Consider the following 18,390-nt stretch of genomic DNA (forward strand, 5'->3'; position numbering starts at 1 on the left):
ACATTCTTCCTTGGGCCCTGGGCCTGTCTAGAAAAGGAGAAAGCCTGGAATGGCCCTGGTCAGCTGTCCCTGCATGGAGTTAACAATGGACTGGGGCCTCTTGACACTGTTTTTTCTAACACATTTTCTTGCTCTAGGTTCATGCCCTAAAAGATAAACTGTGCATGCCCAGAGCCTGGGGAAAGCACAGTGAATGGGAGATGAATGCCACCCAAGTGTCCAAGGCTGAGCACCTGCAGTTGGCTCTGAATGTCACCTCCTGGAAGGCATAATGCTGAAGCCCAAGGACTGGGCTGAGGCCCAGAGCTGGCCATGGGTCCCCTTCCTTGTCCCTGCAACTGTGCCCTCTTTTCATCCATGAAATGAATGAGAAAAGGGTCTCAGTGAGGAGGCCTGAGAAGTGTAGTGCTAAGGAAATCAGGAAGTATGGTAGACCAACTCTAACCACCTGTAATTCTCTTTCCCTTTTATCCTGGGGATCCACTGCCAGCAGGGAAGAATGGGAAGGCCTTGAGTATCTTTGTTATAGGCATTTGTTCTCTGAGCTCAGGGAGACAGGGAGTTAAAACAAGAAGCCAGAGCAGCTGCAGGGAGTGGAAAGGGTTATATTGAGCAATGAGTGTTATGCCAAAGCAGATTCTAGACCTTAATGAGAAAAGCTACAGTTTACTGATTGTGGCAGGCACTTTACAAGACAGGATCTCATGTCATCCTTAGGTTCTGCCACAGAGTGGGTCTTATCTCCATTTTACAGATAATGAAACTAAGACTCAGAGATGCTAAGTGACTTATCTGTGGCTGCAGTTCTTGTAAGCAGCAGAACCTTGATTCAAATCCAGATCAGCCTGACTCCAAAACTCACAGGTTTGACCACTCTACTGCCGCTCGATGTAATGAAAAGTTCTGTATGTCTTTCTAGGAAGGGCTAGTATGAACGTGACAGCAATAATAGACGCGAGATTGTTGGTTGGGGCTGATGGGAAGACCCAGCTAGATTCCTCAAGCTCTGAGAGCTAACCACCTGTCCGTCTCTATCTTCTTGGTTGTGGTATGTGTGTGTACCACCTCCTCTACTAGGCTTTGCAAGTCAGCAAGGTTTCTGTGACCTGATATCTGGAGCCTCCTGTCTTCCCTGTCCCCTCCCTGTGCACCTGGTAGCTCTGGACTCCCTGTGTGTTATAAGGAGACAATAGCTGGAGATACCTAAATTTTCTCCTTGTAAAATGAGAATTTGGACCAAACTATCGTCCAGTTTCAACTTTTTTTTTTTGAGTTGGAATGTCTCTCTGTCACCCAGGCTGTAGTGCAGTGGCATGATCACAGCTTACTGCAGCCTCAACCATCTGGACTCAGGCAATCCTTCCACCTTGGCCTCTTGAGTAGCTGGGACTATAGGCACATGCCACCACGCCTGGCTACTATTTAATTTTTTTTGTAGAGACAAGATCTCACCATGTTGCCCAGGCTGCTCTTGAACTCCTTGGCTCAAGCATTCCTCTCACCTTGGCCACTCAAAGTGCTGGTGTTAGGGGCATGAGCCACCAAGCCTGACCTCAGCTTCAACATTTGATAGCTTGACTCCTCTTGGTCAGCAGGGGGCTTCTGGAGACATTTTAGTGCCATGATAAACTTTCTAATGGTGGAGTCATAGATTCCATAAGACATATAGTTTACTGCTTCAGACATCCTAAGGATCACTAACATGATATAGAGACCATCTATTCTTATATACCTATTTTCCAGATGAGACATTTGAGGAACAGGGAGCAAAGTGACTTGCTCAAGGTCACCTAGGTCATAGCTGAGTTAAGCCTTCACCTCCAGTCTCCTGGCACCCAGCCTGGTGCCCTCCCCCGACACCACCTCCCATAGATTTACATAGGCAGTAAAGGTCAGGGGCACAAGTGTCTAACATCCATCCGATCATGGCTGAGTGCACAGGTGCAGCAGATGAGAGGGAAGGGTCTGAGAATCTGAGGGGACATCGGTCCCATGCAGAGTCCCTGTCCTGAGGGAGCTGAACTCTAGCCTCAACCTGCATCCCATCGCCCAGAAAACTGTGACTGAATCATGCAGCCCTCCACAGACCTGTGGGGTGCTGATTGCAGGACTAAGCGGGGCCCTTTAACCAACATTAACCTAATTGCTGAGTGATAGATGGCACGGCACAAGCATATGGTGAATCATTACCGCGCCCGCAAATCCTGCCCGCGCCTGGGACTCTGCACTGGGCCCGTTTAGCCAAATTCATCTCTCACAGACATCTGTAACGATTGTGCCTGCTGCTCACTGCCCGGGATGGAGGCTTTAATGATGTTAACAAACTCTGAAACCTCGAGAGTGGTAATGAGTCTGGCCCAGCTGGAAGCCAGGACTGCATTCAGTGAGGCACGGAATATGCACTCTGCCTCCTGCCTGTCCCGTGTCTGAGGAGGTGGTAGTTTTCTAGGGTGACCATAAGCCCCGGCGGGAACCTGTGGAGTCCAGTCACCTTCCCAGGCTCCTTGAACATTCTCACTTCTGGCTTCTCTGGGTACTTTTTCCCCCATGACCCTGGGTTAAGGTTAAGTGCAGTCCATTTAATTTCATATCCAGAACTAGAATTCCTCACATTTGTATGGCAACAACAGGCTGGTGAAGTCAGAGACTGAACAGCTTGCTGAGGTCTTGGGACTGGTCAGTAGAGAAGCCAGGGCTAAAACGTGGTTTAAATTCCAAAGCTCATGGGATTTGGAGGGCCAGCTGCACTGAGGATTTGCACTCCTCAGTCAAAAACTTGACCTCCCATCCCCACCCCAGCCCGTGGCACCTCACCAAGTTGGAGACAGGTCTGTGTCCAGAGGCCCAAGACAGGTTCTTGAGGCCAAGGTGAATCTAGGGTCCAGTGTGACTGAATTCATAGCCTGGTCTGGCAGGGCACTGGGCTCTGTAGAGCCCACCTGGCCCTGAGGACCCCTGCAGGCTGTCCTGGCTCCTGCCCTGAAAGCTTTCACCCACTCCTTGGCTCAGGGTACTACTTATGTCATTTCCCTCACCCCTCCCTTATCTACTTCCTGCCCAGTCATCCTTTCCTCCAAGACTCATTCCTTGCAGGTATAAGGTTGTCAGTGAAAGATCAGACCAGAAGGAGCTGAGGGATCAGGCCAGCTCTTTCTTCTTCCTGGCTGTGGCCAGAAGGCATCACACAACCCCCAGAGTCTGGGAATTCATCCCTTCTGACCCTGACCCTTTTCTGGGCCAAGCCAGAATCAAAGCCTCAAAGCTATCACACACTGATGAGTCATGGAATTTTCAGGCCACTCCTGTCCAGGAGTCTTGTCCCATCTCTGCTATGGAAGAGAAAGAGCCCCTGCCTAGGAGTCAGGAGACTCAAGACCTAATACTGCCTTGGCCCCTTATATCCTGAGTGAACTGGGAAAAGTCATTTCACTTCTCTGAGTCTTTTGCTTCCTCCTGCTTTGCAAGATGGAGATAACAATATTTACCTCTCAGGGTCCTCACCAATTAAAAATGGGCTAGTGGGTGAGAAAGTGCTCCCTTAATTGAAAAATGCTGATAGAAGATAAAGTGATATCACCTTTGTGGTTGATGCTCAGGGCTGGCTCTGGGGAGGTCAGTGAGGAGGAGCTGAGGCTGTCGAGGGGTGGGACTAAGGGAGGGAACCCCCTTCCCCAAAGTCATGCTTTTGGTCAAGCTCTTAGTCTCCCATGCAGAGTGGTGTTCTCAGTGGAATCAGAACAGCTTGACCGAACTTTACAGGACAAATCATGCAGAATGATCTGGCGGCTCCCCTCCTTTCTTTTTTGGAGGGGCAGCATCCTTCCTTCCACCCTCCCGTCCCCAGCTTTGTGCCCACCGCCTGCTCACCAACTCCACAGTGGCTGCCACTGCCAAATGAACACCCCAAATTGGAACATATGTCACTCCCGGAGTCCCGTTCGCCTGTCCGCCACTACATGCCTATTTTCTAATTTCCAGCTGACATTTCCCTTAGTGAAATAAATGAATTTGCTCCGGCAGAGGCCCTGCTCGGATTAAGCTGCTGTCACAGCCCCACGCACCAAACAAATTGTTGCCCACAGCCCACCGTGCGGGATGCATTCCAATGGGGGCCATCAGGGGTGGGGCCAGAGACTAGGAGGAGTCTGAGTTTGTCAGGAAACTGGCTCAGTCATGCCAGTGGGTAAGCAAAGACTGAACGAGGGGCAGTGTCAGTGCCACAGCCCTGATGCTGGAGGAGACAAGGGAGAGGGAATCAAGCAGAATAAGAACCTCCGAGGGTGGAGATGGGGGAGAGAGGGAAGGCTTCTGGGGCAGGTCCATGGGAAGAGGAGGTGATGGAAGATGAATCCTAGAAAAGTCCTAGAGAAGGGAGAGGGAGGGTCTCTACCCTGAAGCTCCCATGGGAAAAGGACCAGCCAGGGCAGACTCACTGCTCAGCGATGATGTATTCCCCTGGAAGGGGTGTGCAGGGCACCCCAGCCACCTGCACGTGGTGGGCGATCTCAGAGAAATCCAGACCCAGGTTCACACCATGGATGGTCACTCGAGTCCCTCCTTCAGGCGGTCCGGACACCGTCAAAATCTGCAGGAAGGAATTGAGATTAGCAAACATGGCTGGCCACAGGGACAGAAACAGCAGTGCCTTTCTCCTCCCCCAGGGAGGTTTAAGGACTTTGATGGATATCTGGGATATCTGGGTGAACTGAGTGTATTTTCTCCATTTTTATCTTATCCTGGCTAGCTTATCTAAGGTTCTGTTTTATACGACTTCCTTGGATCTTTAAGTCACTCATTTATTCATTAATTCACTTATTTTAAAAAAATTATTGAAAATAAATTATCTAGGCAAGGTGACATGTGCCTGTATTCCCAGCTACTTGGGTGCCCAAAAAGGGAGGATCATCTGAGCCTAGGTGGTAGAGGCACAGTGAGCTGTGATTGTGACACTATACACCAGCCTGGCAGAAAACCATTGTCTGAGACACTGCACTGGTTCACTAGTTGCCTATGATGATCAGGTGTGTAATCTGAGTTTTAGTTCTTCTCCCTTGTGAAGGGGGTATAATAATCTTGATCAACCTTGCAGGGAACTTGAGAGTGCCGAATAGAGGGAGTCCTTGGGAACATTTTGGAAATCAGAGGGCTCTGTAATTGTGACAGTGTTATTGTTGTTACTCCTGTGTGCTGGACCCTGTAGGGGACACAGTGATGAATGTGACAGGAAATTTGCCCTCAAGGAACGTAGAGTCACGGAGGGAGGATGAGATAAAGGAGACTCATGAATAACACTGATTCAGGGTACATAGGGATAAGATAAATACAGAGGAAGAGCTGTGGGAGCTCAGAGGAGTAGAGATTAGGTTTGGCTGCAGGCGGAAGGATCAAAGGCGGAAAGTGTGTTTGACATTGTTCTGCAAAAAAATCCTGTGATACATGTTAGGACCAAGGAGAAACAACTTTAGGGTTTTCTGACTCTTTGCTGACTTTCTGTTAGCAAGGATCATTTATTGATTCATTCCTTAATTCAGTCACCAAATGCTGACTATCACACTTGGCTTTGACCCAACAGGAAAAGGAACAGCAGAATCAGGAGGGTCTCCTGAGGCAAAAACTCCTCTTTTGGAAAAATGCAGTTTTTTGTTTTTTGGTTTTTTTGGTCCAACAGATCCCAGTGAATAAGTTCACACTTTGAGGAAGTAGGAAAAAATTAAAAGAGAACTTAATCCTCGACAGCAAAGGAACATAGAATTTCAGAACTGGAAGGGGTCTTGGGGTATTTAATTCTAAGATCTTTATTTTTTAGCAAGAAGAATGGGACTCAAAGAAGTCAGGGATGTGTGCAAGGCCTCAAGGAACTTGTACACACAGCTGTAAAAAAAAAAGGTCCAGTGTTCTTTTTACTACACTATATGAAAAGCAAGATGGAAGAAGGAGGGAGGAGGGAAGGGGACTTGATCAAGATTGAGTCTACCAGAATCTTCCAGATGGGGTCTCTGTAGCCCCTATGTCCTTGGACACTTCTAGACAGTCTTCCCTTGACTTTGTATGTGCTGGTGGAGTGTCGGGTGGGGTGGCAAAGTCAGTATGCCCCAGGGCAGAGACGACAGACAGATATAAGTAAAAATGCTGTCAAAGGCTCTAGAGACCCTTCTTACCTCCCCTCTCCCCCACAGGTGTACCACTCCTTTCCTGTGATGTGGACACCATGAGTTCTCTTACCAACTCAGTCATAAACCCTGAAGTGATGGTGAGTAGAGAAAAGATGATGGTGGGCATGAGGACCAGGACAGGCCTCCTGCCTCCCTTCCCTCACTGCCCAGACAATATGCTCTTCACACTCTTGGGTGCTCAGTAAGCTGGCTGTAGAGCCAGGACTTGCTGTAGAGCCAGACCTCCTGACCTTCTATCCTCTTCTGCAGGCTAAAGTTGGTACTGCCTCCTCTCCTCCATGCCAACCAGGCTCTGGACATTCTTATTTGGGTACTCATTTTACCCAAGTCACTTTGTCTGTGGTTCTGACTCTTTCTTCTGAGAATAAAATTATAAATAAAAATGAATAAAAATAAACAAGCACAAGAAATGAATCAAGGGAGATATAGTCAAGGGGGCTCAGAGGCAACTCTCTGTGTTGGGGTGAGGATGGAGGAAGGAAGGACAACTTGGAGAGGAAAAGGCTGGCCTGAGGAATCAGTAGCCCCCAGAGCTCTTCTGTGGCTGAACTCTAAAAATAGCCAACAGTAACACATCCTGGCTGTTCCTCTCTCCCCTGGTGCAGTTCCCTCAGGGACTGGGGACTCCTGGGCTCTGGGAGATGGACCCTTGTTAATGAGAAACAGAGAAGGGGCTGCTCCCAGCTCCCTGCAGGAGAGTATCAGTAGGAGAGAATGTGTTAGCTCCTGGTTCTTTTTGGATTCATTTGGAAAGAACTTCACCAGCCCCTCCAGCTCTTCCTCCAGCCACCTGGATGGCACGAACCCACCTACCCAAAGGAACTGACAAAACAGCAGGAATTTGTTCTCTCTCCCTCCCTCATGTTTATTTATATTTAAAAAATCTTTTTTTGCTCCCTGCAGTTAATTACAACCTTTCAAAAAAAACTGTGAAATGAAATATTTCTGGAAAGCCTAAAATATTTCTGTCTTGCAGGTAGCATGTGGAGACTGCCTTGTGGATACTCAGTGGTGTTGCCAGGTTCCACGGGGTAACTTCCTCCTGCTGGCAAGTCATTGGAGTGCTTTCCTTCCAACATGACAGGATTGGTGGCAGACACACTCTCACAGACACTGGAGTATTGTAGCGTCCATTTGTTAGCAGAGAGGTGCTCAGAAGCATAAGTTTGCTTAGACAGTTTAGAGAAGGAAGACCTAGGTGTTTTTTCTTTCTTTTTTGGGGTAAATTATTAGCAAGTGTTATACCCTTGGTGTGAAATACAAGCCAAAGAGATGAATTATTCTAGCTAACAGCTGCAGGAATCAAAACCAGGAGATTTGGTGTCCTTGTGGGTTATTTAGCCAGTTCCACAGGCTTAGGGAAGGCAGGGTCTTCATGGCAGTCTTCTTTCCATGCCAGGTACTATGCCACCAGCACCTAGGGTGGATGGTAAGGGAGTTTAGGAGACAATGAGGCAACTAAGATGCCCTAGGGTTTACAAGTGTCACAGATTACACCTTCCCTGCTGAAAGCAAAACTGACATGCCAAAGTCTGGATTTCCAAAACATGGAGGAGGTGGTGATTATTTGATTTGCAAGTGGATTCCCAAGGCCTCCATTACTGATGACTTCAAAATCTGTATAGTTGGCTCAGGCCTCTCTTCTGGGTTCTGCGGCCATATATCAAATCGCTACTGGGCATTTCCACTTCTTCACAGATGTCCCTAAGGCATCTCAAATTTCACCATGTCTTCAGATGAGCTCTCCATGTTTCCTCCTTCCACCCTCAACCCGATGACCCTCCCAGTTTCTCTTTCAGCGTTAATGGAATCACTGTGCACCCAGCCAAGAATTTTGCACATATCTTCAACTATTTCCTTTCTCTCACCTACCACATGTAGAAAGGAAGGTCACTGGGGCCCTATTGGTTCTCACTCTCAGGTGTGTCTTGAGTCTGCATGTTCCAGAGTAGGTGTTCAGCAGGGCTCCATCATCTACACATTAACTGCAAGGGTCTCCATGTAAATCTCACTTCCTCATAGCTTCCAGGGTTAACCAGGCTCTTAATCACCTATTCTAAAACCTTCTGTGCCTCTGAACACTGCCAAGGCAAAGCCTCTAATTTCTTTTTCTTTTTTTTGAGTTGGAGTCTCACTCTGTCGCCCAGACTGGAGTGCAGTGGCTGCTCCCGGCCACCACAGCCTCACCTGCTGAACTCTGGCGATCCTTCCACCTCAGCCTTCCAAGTAGCTGGAACTACAGGCGTGCGCTACCACGCCCGGCTGATTTTTTGATTTATTGTAGAGATGAGGTCTCGCCTAGTTGCCCAGGCGGGTCTCGAACCTGCGGGCTCAGGCAATCCACTCACCTCAGCCTCCCAAAGGCGTGGGATTACAGGTGAGCCACCGAACCCAGCTGAAGTCTCTAATTTCTAAGGCTGGCCTGGCATTTGTGGTTCTCCAGGTTCTGACCTCTTTTACCTCTTCAGCCACGTCTTCCATTCTACGTATGTCCTCCGTATCCTACCCAGATACCTGCACCTCCTTTCAACACAATGCTCTATGAAAATTTATGGTGGTATGCACCTGTGGTTCCAGCCACTTGAAAGGCTGAGGCAGAAGGATTGCCTGAGCCCAGCAGGTTGAGGCTGCGGTGGCTGTGAGCATGACACTGCACTCCAGCCTGGGCGACAGAGTGAAACTCTGACTCTCAAAAATAAATAAATAAATAAATAAAAATTTCTGTGCTTTTGGTCCTGTTATTTGCTCTCCCGCAGCAGAAAAACCAGAGCAAGCCAAAGTGGAGGTCTGTGTACAGAGTGCAAAGGAACAGAGGGAGGGATCCTGTAGAAGACAGTCCCTGACGCCTGAGTCCTTCCAGGTGCTGAGAATCAGTCTAAGGGTCATGCCGCCTGAGTGGTGGCCTGAGGTAGCAAGGACCTGGCATTCTGCATTTCTCTTCATGACCAAGTATTCTGGGAAAGACCAAAGAGGGGAGACTTGGAGGGAAAGAATTTCTTCTCCAGAGGGGAGTGAACAGGATCCTGCAGGATACCACCTCAAACCAGGCAGCTGCAGGGTCCCAAGCCCCCTTGAAGACTGCCTCCAGGCCTCACTCTTAAAAGCAGCTTTAGATTTCAGGGCACCTAGGACTGAATTCCAGAGAGTTGGGTCTCCTGGGAGCCAAGTCTGGCCTTTCTATGCAGGTCTATACAGGGGCAAGTTGGCTGATTCCCCAGCGACTGCTTTCAGAACTCCAACAGAGTTCTTCCAGATCTGGAAAGAACTGAATGGCTTTGGGGAGGGAAAGCTAATCTCCCACAGAGGTGAGGGTGAGAGGACAGTGTGAAGTCATAGAGAGTCCCCCACTGACAGAAAGGAAATCAAAATATGGCGGGGATATTAGGTAGGTCCACATGCCTTGGTCAGTTTCAGAAGACCCTTGTGCTGCTGGTTGCTTTGGGGCTGGCAAGAGAGACCATTTGATGCTAGGGTAGTGTCTGGCAGCAGGAAGAGGATCTGAATTTAAATACTAGCTCTGACATTCATAAGCTATGTGACCTTGAATCTCATTGTCTTCATCTGAAAACAGATAATAATGCTTGCCTCACAGGGATGATGTGAAGATTGAGTGAGATAACATTTGGATAGTCTTAGAATGCTGGTTTAGATGGTAGGTATCGATAATTGGTAATTTCCTTCTCTAAGTTTCCCTCCACCTACGCCTTCCTAGATAACAAAAACATGGGATGTTGGAGTTGGTAAGATTAGAGTTGGTGGAAACCTTCCTATAGATCTGGAAGGACAATTGATGGATCAGGGAGCTCATAACTGAGCCAAGGTGACCTGGGATAGAAAGAGCTGCTCATGGGCTGATGGGAAAATGCCCATTGCTGGAATTTGGACAAGGAGTGATGGTGACACTAGGGCATGGCCTTGGCTTTGGTGGGTTCTAGGTCCTGCACAGAAACACATTCTGAGCCAGACACCACCCTTTCACCCAAAATAAATTTGGAAGGACACTGACCCTGCTTAAAATGGTTTGCTTTCTTTCGTCCCTCCCTCAGGCCATTTCTTTTTCCCCTGGCTACTAACCATTATGGGGTAGGTGCAGCGTTTCACAATGAACTCAATGAATTATTTCAGGGAAGTATTTCTGAATGAGACACCCATGGAAACAAATGATTTAACGTTTGGTGTGTGTGTGTGTGTGTGTGTGTGTGTGTGTGTGTGTGAGAGACGGGGGTGTGGAGAGGGGGGAAGGGAGGTGAACACCTGTTAAATCAGCCGGGAAGATCTTTAGATATTAACCAATTCCAGTTCTATGCTTTTTACCACAAAGTACACTATGGACTGGAAATCTACCTAAATTTTCCTCCATGGGCCTCTAAAGTAAGAGTGAGAAGTAGGGGCTGGGGAGAGAAGAGCCCCTCAGGAGTACTGCTGTTGCTGGATTGGGGTGAAGGGGTTACCGAGGCTGTACCCTGCTTTTTGTGCTGACACCACTTGTGTGTCCCTTCTCTACCTGCCTCTGAACTTGAGGCTCCCCAGAGTTCTGGCTCAGCCCTCTAATGCCCCACAGTCATGCGTTGCATAACAACATTTTGATCACAACTGACCACGTATATGACGGTGGTCCCTAAGATTATAATGGAACTGAAAAATTCCTATTGCTGAGTGGCACCATAGTGACGGTAAGGTCACAGTGCACTGCATTATTCACATGTGTGATGATGCTAGTGTGAACAAACCTATTGTGCTGCCAGCTGTATAAAAGTCTAGCACATACAATTATGTACCATACATAATATTTGGTTATAATGATAAACAACTATGGTATTGGTTTATGTATTTACTATACTCTTTATCATTATTTTATAGTACATTCCCTCTACTTATTAAAAAAGAAAAGTTAACTGTTAAAGAGCCTTAGGCAGTTCCTTCAGGAGGTATTCCAGAAGAAGGCATGGTTATCACAGGAGATGGCAGCTTCATGTGCGTTACTGCTCCTTGAAGACCTTCCAGTGGGATAAGATGTGGAGGTGGAAGACAGTGATATGGATAAGCCTGACCTTGTGTAGGTCTAATTTGTGTGTTTGTGTCTTAGATCTTAACAAAAGAGTTTGAAAATTAAAAAGATGTTTGTATAAAATTTAAAAATAGAAAAAAACTTATAGAATTAGGGCATGAAGAAAAAATATTTTGCATAGCTATATAGTGTGTCTGTTTAAGCTATGTGTTACCATAAGAGTAAAAAAAACTAAAAAAGGTTTAAAAGTTCATAAAATAAAAAAGTTACAGTTATTAAGGTTAATTTATAGTTGAACAAAGAAAAAAACTGTAAAAATAAATTTAGTGTGGCCTAAGAGCACAGTGTTAATAAAAGTCTACAGTAGGGTACAGTAATGTCCTAGGCATTCACATTCACTCACCCCTCAATCATCGAATCACCCAGAGCAATTTCTAGTCCTGAAAGTTCCCTTCATGGTAAGTGTTCTATACAGTTGTGCCACTTAAAATCTTTTATATTGTATTTTTACTGTACCTTTTCTTTTTCTTTTTCTTTTGATTTGTGGCAGAGATGAGGTCTCACCAAGTCGCCCAGGTGTGTCTCGGACCCGCTTGCTCAGGCAATCCACTCACCCCGGCCTCCCAAAGTACTGGGATTACAGACTGAGCCACCGAGCCCGGTCTTTATTGTATCTTTTCTATGTTTAAATTCAAAAGTACTTATCATTGTGTTGCCATTGCCTACAGTATTCTATACAGTAACATTCTGTACAGGTTTGTAACCTAGGAGCAATAGGCTATACCATACAGCCCAGGTGTGCAGTAGGCTGTTCTGTCTAGGTTTGTGTTAGTGTACTCTATGAGTTTGCACAATGGTGCAATCATCTAATAATGCATTTCTCAGAAGGTGTCTCCATTGTTAAGCAATGCATGATTGTACACGTGCTCACTGGGAGAGCTGAGGGCCTCCACAGCTATAGGGAGTAGAGCCTCTATGCATTTGACATGCTCTTCCTTCTGCTGGTCAAATAGGTCAAATGCCTACCTGTCCCCAAGGCTCTGTTCAAAAGATGCCTCCTTAGCGAAGTCTTTCCTGACTCCCTGGGGTGATTTAGTAGCCCCTTCACCCATGCATCCACTGTCCTTTATGAATACTCCAAACCACAATCACCATACTGCACTGCCACTGCTCATTTTCTTAGTAAGACAGGGACTTGAGACAGGGACTGCCTCACCTTTCTTAGCAAAATAGCACTCATTGCACTGTCTAGAACACAGCATCTGTCAATAAATATCCCCAGTTCTCTGTTACTAGGAAACACTGTTCTCAACCAGATATTAGAACAAACTGTGTTCTGTAATGATGACTGGAGGTGCCTAAATGTTGCTTGGAAGTGATGTATTTTAACACTGGGATCATTAAGTTCTTCCTGCTGTCTCCCTTGCTTTAATTTAAGCCAATTTTTGGTTTGATCCCTCATCGAATGGAGGACTCCTCATCAAACATCTTTCAGATTCTGAAGACAGCAATTAAGTCACCCCTGGCTTTTGCCTCTGCAATTCTTCCAGCCTTTTCTCTGAAGATCTTGTTTTCTAAACCCTTTGATTGGTTTGGACACTTTTCTCTGGACCCTTGGATTTCTTTTTTTTTTTTTTTTCAGTTGGAGTCTCACTCTGTTGCCCAGACTGGAGTGCAGTGGCCGCTCCCGGCCACCACAGCCTCGACCTGCTGGGCTCCGGCGATCCTTCCGTCTCAGCCTTCCAAGTAGCCGGAATTACAGGCATGCGCTACCACGCCCGGCTGATTGACCCTTGGATTTCTATGCACCCTCTGAGAGTGTAGTGACCCATACTGGGCTTATGGCTTAAGCAGAAGCCTGACTGATCGATGTCAGTAAGGAGGGCCTGTGAAGATGACTTTCCTCGCTTGTCACACATGCCATTAGCCAGGCTGGCCCTTGGCAAAACCCAGCGAAGGGTAAACATTTGGTGTCTTCCCCCAGTTTAGGTGCCTTTCACTCTGCTGTTCTCTCCTCCCTTAGCATAGCTGTGTTTATATCTTAATAGGACTTTCAGTTGTGTCATTACTTTGCCTTATGGGTACTGACATATTGACTGGATATAGAAAAAAAAAGTGTGTCTATTGTTTGCAGAATTCAGGAGGAAAATATGGGAAACACTTTAGGGTAGAGGGCCTCTGCTAGCAGTCCTAAACCCTGCTGCAGAAGTAGTCACTGATCATGCCCGAGTATAAAGGCAGCTAGTACAAGTCCTGGCTGTGTATTTCTTGATATGCCCATCTTAAGCCAGGAAAATTAGGCCAGCAGTATGTGGGAGCAGGCCTAAATGCATGGGGCACGGCACTGCTGATGGTAGGGGACTAATTGGGCTATTCCTATCTTCTGTCGAGGCCCTCTCAAAGCTTTTGGGAACCTCTGGTTTAGGGAGTCACTTTTCCACCTGCTCAGACCCCCACCTTGACAGCAGCTCAGCCCACCTGGGCCCTAGTGAGCACTGGGGCACCTCAGCCATATCTGTATTCCTGCCAGACTCTGTCATGTTTGTTTTCCACCGTGGGTGCCGTGACCTGGAAAGCAGCCTCTGTGATGGTGCACCCGCCCTCATTCTTGCAGCCACTAATTGAACAGTTCGGAGGGAACTGTGCCACAAAGCCGCCCAAGGGCGAGAGCAGATGCAGCCGATTAATTACAGCTGGGGAGATGCAAAGGGTTGCACCGGGGAGCAGACTGGGAGGCACTGGAAGGCCCAAATTCTTGGCAGCCTGGGGAGCAAGTGCTCGGGTGGGCCCATTCCTGGGTTCAGACTCAGGCAGATCCTTGGGAGGAGCAGAGTTGGGGCCACCTTCAGAGTAGGGGCTGGGGGTGGGGGAAAAGCTTGGTAGTAGCTTCCCAAAACCCAGCTGCTATCCTAGAGACCCGGTCTTCTCTGGTTCTAGTTCCTGGCTGATAGAGTTGGTGGGAGAGAAGCCAGAAGCAGGGCATTGCCTCTAGGTTATCAGAGATTCTGGGAATGACAGCTACCATGTTTTCATGTGTTGAACGCCTATAATGAGTCAGGAATTATGCCAGGGGCTTGACATATCTTATACCATTTAGGGCTCAACACAAGCTACAGGGTGTTATTACTACTCCCATTTTTCAGATGGGGAATAGTATCCCAGAGAGGTTAAGGTTCCACAGTGTTTGCAGAACCCAGCCAGATCTATCTAACCCCTACTTTTGCCTCCACTCAGGATTGTCCCAGGAGAGAGATCCTGGCCTAGGTCACCAACCCTAAACACTCACACCCAAGTCTGCTCCTCAGTTCCCTCTGCTTAGACACCTCAGCCCCTTTCCCATGGTGAAGGCCATATCTTGCTGCTTTCCAAGGAGCTCTGCAGTTGGCTTTGCTGGTCACTGCCTTTATTCCTGCTCTCTCTGGCTCTCTGGACTTCTCAGCATCCATCCTCCCTCCTCACTGCCCCTGCCCCAGTGAGTGTCCACACGCCCCTCTTGGCCATGCCCCTTGGTCATCTCTCCCTGTGCATGCCCAGTCTCCCCAGGCAATGCAGGGAGTGAGGACTACCAGTTTTCTTTCCATCTTTGCAGAGGTCTTGCAGAAGAGCTTGGTGCCAGCTCCTTTCTCTCCTCTGGCTCTGTGGATTGACAGTTCTATTTGTCTATCTGAGCTCAGGAAAGAGATGAAGGACAGGAAACTGGTCAAATGTGGTGGCTCCAGAGTCAAGTAGCTGAGGGTTTGATCCTAGTTCTAAAACTTACTAGCAATGCAACTTCATGAGAGTTACACCTCATAGTACCTCACTCTCTTCATCTGTAAAATGGGCCTAATGAGGATTATAAGGTCTATTTCACAAAAGTTGTCATGAGGTTTTAATGAGATGACATATGTGAGGTGCTAAGTGCAGTGCTAAGTGCAAGATAGGCATCTAGTGAATGCTAGCTATGATTTTTCTCATGACTATTTTATGATTAAGAAATTCAGGTGCAAGCTGGGCTAGCTCAGGTCCAAAGGAAAAGTAGTTTTGTTTTTACAGGCATCCTATGCAGGTGGAGCTGATGGGTATTGCTCTTGGTGGGGACTCAGGGCAGGGGCAGACAGGCTGATTTGTGGAGCGGAGGTGGCTGGTGCGGACACTGCCCAGCACGGTGCTGGTTGCCTCTCTGATGGGTCTCTGCAGTTCTCGCCATGGTCTCCAGCAGGTGGTCTGTTCCCACTGCTAGGTTTGTAAGAGAAGACAGGCGAGACAAATGTTAGAGCCCTGCAGAGAAGCCACTCTCGGATGGACTCAGACCCATCAGCAACCCCAGTGGGTGGGCATGCTCTGTATTAAAAGTTTTTGTATCTGAGATTGGGGTGTCAGGAGGGTCCTGCCCCAAGAAGCCCCCTAATCAGGACCAGCCAGTGAGGACAAGTCGAGGGTGCATAGATAGCATATCCTTTCCTTCCTCATCCTCTCACTCTTTTCCTGTTCCTTAGTAACTTCCAGAATTTAGATGGCAGCAATACCAATTTTGTGCCTGCAAGTTTCCATTCCATCCTGGCTTCCAAAGGCACCTGGATGTTGGGTCCAAGAAAGCAAATTGTCACATTCTTTTCCAACTTGGTATGTATGTATATGTGTGCATGCATGTGCACTCTTCACGCTAGACTGGAGCCCAGCTGACGAGCTCTGTAGGAATCTATGGCATTGGCGGTGCCAGCTCTCCTGCCTGGCATGAATCCTTGCTGGCTCTGTCTTAGCTGATAGTACATTCAAAACCTAATTGTTATCTCAGCAGAGTAACTCCATTATTCATCCTGACACCATCCCCCGTTAGCTGTTTGTTGCAGTGATGTTATATTAATGAGGCCTGCAAATAAATGAACGAGAGATCAGAGTGCCGGCTTGTTTCTCAGGAAAGCTGGCTGACTTATTTATTTATTTGTGGAGAACTTTTGCAGTGAGTCACTCTGGCCCTGGGCAGGTGACTTTTGGCCTTTCCTGCAGAGATTTGGTGCAGCCTTGCGGATAAATACTTGTAAATGTCCCAGCTCTCCAATTTCACAAATGTGTTTGCATCTGAGCGAATCCAGCAAAAACAATCTACTTAAAATTATTTGGGTAAATGGAGAGCAGGAGCCAGCAGGAATGATGGATCATCTCAGACTATTAAGGAATCAAAATTTGCCTGAGTTTGGTTTTGGAGGGCAGTGTACACAGTTTTCAACAATTGATTTTCTTGCCCAGTTACATGTATGTAAGATCATGTTAAATAGAATTTATATTCCCTAAGCATGGACTAGGGAGGTGTTGGAGAAGTTACCAAGGTTGAAAAATTCATAAAGTAAAAGCTACATTGTAGTAGAGAGACAACTGTAAATGTAACACCTTCCACTGCCTGGTATCAGGGTGGCCTTACTGGGCACTGTGCCAGGTGGCTTCAGGAACATGCAGAAGCATTCTTTCATATCTTTTTTTTTTTTTTTTTTTGAGTTGGAGTCTCACTCTGTCACACAGACTGGAGTGCAGTGGCCGCTCCCGGCCACCGCAGCCTTGACCCGCTGGGCTCCGGTGATTCTTCCGTCTCAGCCTTCCAAGTAGCTGGAATTACAGGCATGCATTACCACGCCTGGCTAACTTTTTTGATTTTATTGTAGAGATGAGGTCTCGCCAAGCTGCCCAGTCTTTCATATCTTAAGGGTGGGGGTTCCTGGTCACATTCTGAGGACACAAGCTCTGGGGACTCGTCCCCTCCATAGAGACTGTTTTGCCTTTGCTTCACCTTAGTCTCAGTTCTTGCCTGCAGGTATGTACCACCTGAGTCCCATCCTCTGGGCTCGCTGAGATGCTTGTGAGGTCAGATCTGCCAGGCTAGGGAATACAACCTTCATTTGAACTTAAGTGCCATCCCACTGGTGGCACAGCCAACAAAACAACCAAATTAAATCTGATAGCTTTAAGAAATATTTGGGTGTAAGAGTTATGTTAACATTTACCTCTGACAGGCAAGAAGTGTCCAAGCTCAAATATACCTCCAAATTCCCTTCTTAATGTTCCCCCCACCTTATAGAAATAAGTGTGGACCTAACTATGTTTAGGAGGACAGTTAGGTGACGTTTATGTTAAGCCTCAATAGGAAGGGTAGCCAGTTAGCAGCTTGTCTGGCATCTCTTGGCATCCAAGATGATTCTGATCCTGGACATAGACATTTTTCATACATGGAAGGGTGGGGTGAGGGGAGAAAATGCATCGCCAAAGAATACCCCTCCATCCCACTGACCAAGAAAGGTAGCATGGTGTGGGGTGGGAGTTTACCTTCTACATTCAATCTCTGCTCTACCACTAACCAGATGTGTGACAATGGACAAATTCTTAACTACCCTAAGCACAGTTTCTCCAACTCTTCAGTGAAGATAGCAATAGTCATCTTATAGGGTTGTTTGGAGGAGTAGGAATGCAGAATGCACAGAGCCCGGCACAAAGTAAAGTTGTTAAAGAAAAGCTGCATTCTTCTCAGGCCTGAAAACGACAATACAGGAATTCATATGGAAACATTAACAACCACGAATAGCCATAACAATCCTCAGGAAAAAAAAAATCAAGCAGGAGGCATCATGCTCCCAGACTTTAAGCTTTATTATAAAGCTACAATAATCAAAGCAGCCTGGTATTGGTACAAGAACAGGCATTTAGACCTGGGAACAAGATAGAGATTCCAGAAACAAAACCTCAATTTCTCAACTAACTCATCTTCGACAAAACCTCCACCACCAACTACTGGGGAGAGGAGAACCTATTCAGTACATGGTGCTGGGAAAACTGGTTGACCACATGCATAAGGTTAAAACAAGACACCTACCTATCACCATACACAAAAATCAACTCTAAATAGATCAAAGACCTAAATGTAAAACCTCAAACTATAAGAACCTTAGAAAATGCAGGAAACCTCCTAATGGAAATGAGAACTGGCAACCAATTCTTGATCAAAACCCCAAGTGCCCATGCCATAAGAGACAAGTGGGACCTCATCAAACTGACAAGCTTCTGCAAAGCCAAAGAAACCATTGAGAGAGCAGGGAGACATCCCACAGACAGGGAAAAAAATACTTGCCAACTGTTTATCTGACAAAGGACTAACATCTAGGGTCTACGAGGAACTCAAATGTGCTGAAAGGAAAAAAACAAACAGCCCCATTACAAAGTAGGCAAAAGATATGAGTGGAC

At 47.0% G+C, this 18,390-nt stretch overlaps 1 protein-coding gene across 1 annotated transcript in view; it reads right to left on the reverse strand.

The window, feature by feature from the left end:
• The window catches only part of PLXNA2 (plexin A2), a 193,618-nt gene that overhangs the window by 33,857 nt on the left and 141,371 nt on the right, over positions 1–18,390 (reverse strand). Inside the window, exon 12 of the mRNA XM_008068310.2 lies at positions 4,434–4,585. Within this exon, the coding sequence (XP_008066501.2) occupies positions 4,434–4,585 (152 nt within the window). The remainder of the gene's footprint in view (positions 1–4,433; positions 4,586–18,390) is intronic.

The sequence above is a fragment of the Carlito syrichta genome, unplaced genomic scaffold, assembly GCF_000164805.1.
Source record: "Carlito syrichta isolate Samal-C Ts95f unplaced genomic scaffold, Tarsius_syrichta-2.0.1 Scaffold310050, whole genome shotgun sequence".
Taxonomy (NCBI): domain Eukaryota; kingdom Metazoa; phylum Chordata; class Mammalia; order Primates; family Tarsiidae; genus Carlito; species Carlito syrichta.